Source organism: Crocuta crocuta, unplaced genomic scaffold, assembly GCF_008692635.1.
Source record: "Crocuta crocuta isolate KB4526 unplaced genomic scaffold, BGI_CrCroc_1.0 scaffold449, whole genome shotgun sequence".
In the NCBI taxonomy this organism is placed as follows: Eukaryota; Metazoa; Chordata; class Mammalia; order Carnivora; family Hyaenidae; genus Crocuta; species Crocuta crocuta.
The window spans coordinates 2,233,750-2,239,881 of NW_027533117.1; the positions used below are offsets into that span (position 1 = coordinate 2,233,750).

General features: G+C 36.7%; 1 protein-coding gene across 2 annotated transcripts; it reads right to left on the bottom strand.

Annotated features, from left to right (window-relative positions):
- Positions 1 to 3,931: 3,931 nt before the first annotated feature.
- Positions 3,932 to 4,867, bottom strand: LOC144216789 (inositol monophosphatase 1-like). 2 transcript variants are annotated; one of them, XM_077746219.1, is made up of 2 exons: positions 4,349 to 4,867; positions 4,015 to 4,239 (listed from the first exon to the last, which is right to left on the bottom strand). In XM_077746219.1, the coding sequence occupies exons 1-2, from the start codon at positions 4,801 to 4,803 to the stop codon at positions 4,098 to 4,100; spliced, it is 597 nt and encodes a 198-aa protein (XP_077602345.1). In that variant the 5' UTR covers positions 4,804 to 4,867; the 3' UTR covers positions 4,015 to 4,097. The 2 variants fall into 2 exon arrangements, with proteins under 2 accessions (XP_077602344.1, XP_077602345.1); XM_077746218.1 differs by having other exon boundaries at positions 3,932 to 4,867.
- Between the last annotated feature and the right edge of the window lie 1,265 nt (positions 4,868 to 6,132).

Below are 6,132 nucleotides of genomic sequence, written 5' to 3' on the forward strand. Positions count from 1 at the left end.
TTGGTTTATTTATTTACTTATTTACTTATGTATTTATTAAAGAGAGAGCATGAGCAAGGGAGAAGGGCAGAAAGAGAGAGAGAAAATCTTCAACAAGATCCATGCTGAGCATGGAGCTCAATGCAGGACTTGCTCCTATGACCCTGGAATCATGACCTGAGCTGAAACCAAGAGTTGGACACTCAACCAACTGACCCACTCAGATCCCCCCAGAATGATCTTTTAAAATTACATTGGTACTCTGTTCATAACTTTCAATAAGTTTTCTATTTTCATCAGACTAAAATTTAAAAGAGATTATTTAAAGGCACCTGGGTAGCTCAGTCTGTTGGGTATCTGACTTCAGCTCAGGTCATGATCTCACAGTTCATGAGTTCAAGCCCCATGTCACACTCTGTGCTGACAGCTCAGAGGCTGGAGCCTGCTTCAGATTCTGTGTCTCCCTCTCTCTCTGCCCTTCTCCTGCTCATACTCTGTCTCTCTGTCTCAAAAATAAATAAACATTAAAAAAATAAAATAAATAAAAATAAAAAACCAGATAATTTAGATTTAGTGACATAAACAGGTGAAATGAAAAGAGTGGAAAATATATGCCATGCAAAGACAAAAAGTAACAAAAAGAACACTTGAACATCTGTTAAGATATACTTTAAGAGAAAAATGGGTATTTGGCCACTTTTAATGGTAAAAGGAATGAATATCCACTATCGGTCAGTAGACTTGCAATAATATATTTTTTCCCAACAGGTTTTTTTTTCCCCAACAGGATTTGTGTTTCATGTGTGTTACCTGGCTTTTTATCCTTCTATATCTGGAATTAAGACATAGCTGATTGGTGTTGAATTGGACATGGAACACAGCGAAGTTAGCTGACTTTGGGATGATCCAACCCACTGGTATCGGATTCATGCTAGTAATACCATGATTAAGGAATGAAATTACCATCCAGAGACAAATCTTATTCTTCAAAAAGTGAATGCAAATATGGATGCCTTTTGATATAGCTATTTTTACTCATGATATGGCAATTAAGAATCTCCAACTAATATTTTTCACATAAAGGATATGAAGATATTTCAGGAGTTTGAAATCCATATGTATACTATTTCACACAGCCCAAAATTTCAGTCAATGGCTATTATAAGACAATGAGTGTTTAGAGATATTATATTATCAAGTTACGTTCAGATGGTGACACTAGAAGATATTCTTGTGTTGTAGCAGAGAACTAGGAAAGGCAGGTATTTTAGAATAGAGCAAGAAAATATGAAAACAACAAAGTGCTATTATAGAACAGATGTACAATAGGATCAAGTTTTAGAATAGTAACATCCATAAATGTGACATACACTCTATTTGGAATAATTATGCAGGTAGTAATGATTTTGTCTAAGGGGTTTGCAATGTAATACAGTATGCTTTGTAATAGTCAATGGTCAGTCTCACACTTAATACAAATTGGTTGAAGGGACCCACTCAGGGCTATTAGGTACAGAAATACAAACTTGTCTTTTTTTAAAATTTTTTTTGTTTTTATTTATTTCTAGGAGAGAGAGAGACAGCGTGAGCAGGGGAGGGTCAGAGAGAGAGGGAGTCACAGACTGAAACAGGCTCTAGGCTCTGAGCTGGCAGTCAGCACAGAGCCTGACGCAGGGCTCAAACCCACCAACCATGAGATCATGACCTCCGCCAAAGTCAGACGCTTAACCAAATGAGCCACCCAGGCAGCCCTACTCAGTCACCTTTAGAAGAGCTTGAAGAACAAAAGGTTTGCAATAAATTCTATCAAGCCCATGCATTACTGCTATAACAAAAATACAAATAAAATAATAAATCTTAAAAGTTTAAGATTTTCTTAAAGAAAATCTTGATTTATATCTACCGCAGTTGCTCCTCTCAACTGAAGGAAGAAACCCTGTTTTATTTTAAGGGTTTTGGCTAGGTTTCCTAAACTGTTCTTGTAAAACTTGAATAACAACTTTGCTTCTCATAGAAGTAGTAGCAGAGACCCATTTATTTATTTTAATGTTTTTAAAAATTATTTTTGGGGAAGTGCAAGTGGGGGAGGGGAAGAGAGAATGGGACAGAGATTCTGAAAGTAGGGTCTGGGCTGACAGGCTGACATCAACAAGCCTGGGGTGGGGCTCAAACTCATAAACTTCGAGATAATGACCTGAGTGGATGAACTGAGTGAGCCATCCGGGTACCTCTGGCAGAGACCCATTTATAAAAAGGCATTACTGCGATTGTAATTATGGAGCACTATGTGCAGAGAGATTTTTCTAGAAGGTGATGACTGCCTAACACTTTGAAAACGCTTGTCCATGTGCATTCTGCAAGTATTGCTAGCGTTATAGACTGACCTAAGAACTGACTGAAGTCTTTAAGCAAAGGAACTGAAAACAAGTAGAGCCTTCTTACTGATAAGGACAGAGATAAGAGCTCTTCAGTGCTTCCTCTAAGAAGAGAATCAGATGAGATGCTCCCCAGAAGTCAAACTGAGCTGGTTATTTGAAGATTCTAAAAGCCTCACTATCTACTGAGGCAAAAATAAGCCTTATAATAAAGATATAAGCTCTTGATAATCTCCTACATGTATTGTTTTTATTTTTCTTGCGTGTTCCCAAATAGATTGCAAGATTTAATTTTTTTTTTTTTTGTCAAAGGACTTGACTTTATTTAAAATATTTACGGACCAGAACAATTTTCTTTCAGCTTCTTAAGACGAAGACTAGTACAGTAATATTTAAAGACTAAATAGAACACAGTGGCAACAAAATTAAATAAGGAGTTGAGGGGAAAAACACCGTTCAGTATTAATAATACAGTTTATCTGCCAGATTGTAGGTCTCCTGTGCCCAACCAGATCAACTTTCAAACATTAATATTGAATTTAGTACAAGTTTTGTAAATGTTTGTTTTTGAGAGAGAAAGACAGTGTAAGGGAGACAAAATCCAAAGCAGGCTCTGAGTTGTCAGCAGAGTCCAACGTGGGGGTCAAACCCACAAGCCGTGAAATCATGACCTGAGCCGAAGTCGGCCACTTAACTGACTGAGCCACTGAGGTGCTCCTGAGTTTAGTGCAATTTTATAATGTATCTAGTTATAGTAGAAATGTAGATCCCTGGTAAGAATGCTTTTTTGAAACCAGTTTTTTTTTGGGGGGGGGAGGCCGGAACTTTAAAGGATTCCAGTAATGTAGTGTCTTGGAAAACATTAACTGCAGAAATGCCCACAATTAGAAAGGAAACCTGACAGTATGGGAATTGAAATGGTATGGCAATGTGAAAAGTTAAAAGGAATGATTACATAAAATATGAAAAGGATGAGACCATCTTTAACAACTAAAGTAAAAACAAAGAGCGAGCTCATTGCATTATGTATAACTAGGAACTGCTACCTTCAAAATAATTTTTGAATACTTATTTTTGGACCACTCATGTTTGACAAATACTGTGCTAGGTGCTACGTGTACACTGATGAATAAAACAAGGTTCTCTGCAAAGACAAAAACCTTGGTCTAGAAGGACCCATTATATCCTTACAAATTTAATTAAATATGGCTTTGGGAACTAAAGCGAAAATTTTTTCCAAAAAATTAACTTTGTAGTTAAGAATGCTTATGTACAGAGTCAAAATTTCAGAGGCTCCTATACGCTTAGAGACTCTAAACTGCTGACTGTTTCCATTGATGACTGATCCCTTGTCTTATCAACTACCTGTGTATCTTTCCCAAAGTGCACTTTTACATGCAAAGTGTATTAAAACAATGAAACATTTCATCTATTCTTGCATACCTAGTCTTAGTAAAATACACAACAAACTGCAATTTTTTAATCTGGATATCAAAGACAACTTAAACCAATCATATTATACATCTGAAATAAATGTCCTCAATTTTATAACATCATCAGTGTGTCAGCAAATGGGGGAGATGGACCTGTGATTGAATAGGTGAGGCTGTTGCAATTAATCTTCATCATCTCTTTGAAACGGTACTACTTGAATTTCTTTGACTATCCTTTCGGCTAATGTTTTACTATTTGCAGCAATTATTCTTCGGGACATCAAGTCAAATGGCTCACCTGTCACATCCATCAGCACTCCACCAGCCTCAGTAACAATGATGCCAGCACCTGCCATATCCCAGCAGTGAATTCCCATTTCATAATACGCATCTGCAACACCAGTTGCCACGAGGCACATATTAATAGCTGCTGTTCCAACACCTCGGATCCCATGAATGGGAATACACAAAAGCCTTTCCAGATTAGAAAGAATAATTTTCACAGTCTCTGGTGTTCTAGAAGAGCCAAACTCTGTCACCAAGAGTGATTTGGTAATATTTTCTTGTTGTGAAACCTGTAGTTTTTGACCATTACAAAAGGCTCCCTTTCCTTTCCTGCCTGTATACATCTTATCCTCCAGGCAACTGTATACAACTCCAAATTCCATCTTTTTATTTACAGTAAAGCCAATCGAGACAGCTACAAAAGGAAACCTATGTACAAAATTAGTTGTTCCATCAATAGGGTCAATGATCCACGTAGTGCTGTCAGTTAAGACACTTTTCTCCCCAGCTGCCACAGACTCCTCACCAATGAAACTGTGAGATGGATACTTTTCCTTTATGGAAGAGAGAAGCATTTTTTCAATTTTTTGGTCAGTAGCTGTTACCAAATCAGCTGGAGAACTTTTAACCATAACATTCATTTCATTTTTTATAGCTTCACGAACCACCTCTCCTGCTTGTCTTGCTAGGGTCACTGCATAATCCATGCATTCCTGCCAAGGATCAGCCATCTTCTGAGCAGAGTTAACACAAGTCAGGACAAAGCAGCCAGAAATCCCTAAGTCTTAAGTTGGAGGTCAGACTCTCCAGGCTACAGGCAGGATCGCAAGATTTAATTTTTTAAAAAATATTTATTTATTTTTGAGAGAGAGACTGACTGACAGAGCATGAGTGGGGGAGGGGCAGAGAGAGAGGGAGACAGAATCCCAGGTGGCCTCCAGGCTCTGAGCTGTCAGCACAGAGCCCAAAGCAGGGCTTGAACTCACAAGCTGAGACTTAACCACCTAGACACTCCAGATTGCAAGAATTTTTTATTTTTCTAGCCTTACTTAATCTAGTATATTGGTTGAACAGGGCTTGTGCCTACTTTAGACAGCTTCAGTGGCTAACTGACTTCCAGATTACCATAATATTTCACTTGTAAATTATTTGTATAAACATAACTAAATAACATGCATAATATTATTATACAGAAAATTTATAATTCAAAACACAAATATTCTGTCAGGTATTCTTTAACAGCTATAATATGAAAGGTAACCAAACTATGGAAATTACTATAAAATTAATGTTCTAATAACACAATAATTTTTGTCTCACTGGAACTAGCTCTCAATGAAAGTGTTTAGATATTGATATCAACGTTCATAGTTATTTTATTTTAAAAAGGTTATGATAATGCATATTAACAAATGATGGACCTTGGGCCTGGGCCTAATGATTAAATTAATGTTATTGAGAACAGGATTTTAAGCATTTTGAAAGAGATAAGATTCAAGATAATGAAGTTAAATAAACACTTTATGTAGTCCTACTTTTGCATTGTAAGTCTTGGTATAAACTCACGGTATATTTAATCTTTAACAATACTTCACAGATTGTTACCAAAATCCTAGAAAGAATGATATACCTGATGGCATTGAGTGCTCAGAATAGGGTCTCAAAATACTGGTTTGCATGAAAAGAAACCAGGGCTCCTTGAAAAATTTTAATTCCACATTTGGGTTAGAAAATAAAATGAGCTTGGAATATATTTTAAAAATCATAGGGACACCTGAGTGGCTCAGTCGGTTGACTGTCAAACTCTTGATTTCAGATACAATCATGATATCAGAGTTATGGGATCAAGCCCTGCATTGGGCTGTGCCCTGAGTGTGGATCTTGCTTGAGATCCTATCTTTTTGCCCCTTAAGCCCATCTCCCCGCTTCACACACCCTCTCTGTCTAAAGTTAAAAAAAGAAATATATATATATAATCATATATAGAATCATAATCTATCTATCTATATATGTATAATCATAAAACTGTGAAAACTGTAAAAACTTGAAACAAAAGGATT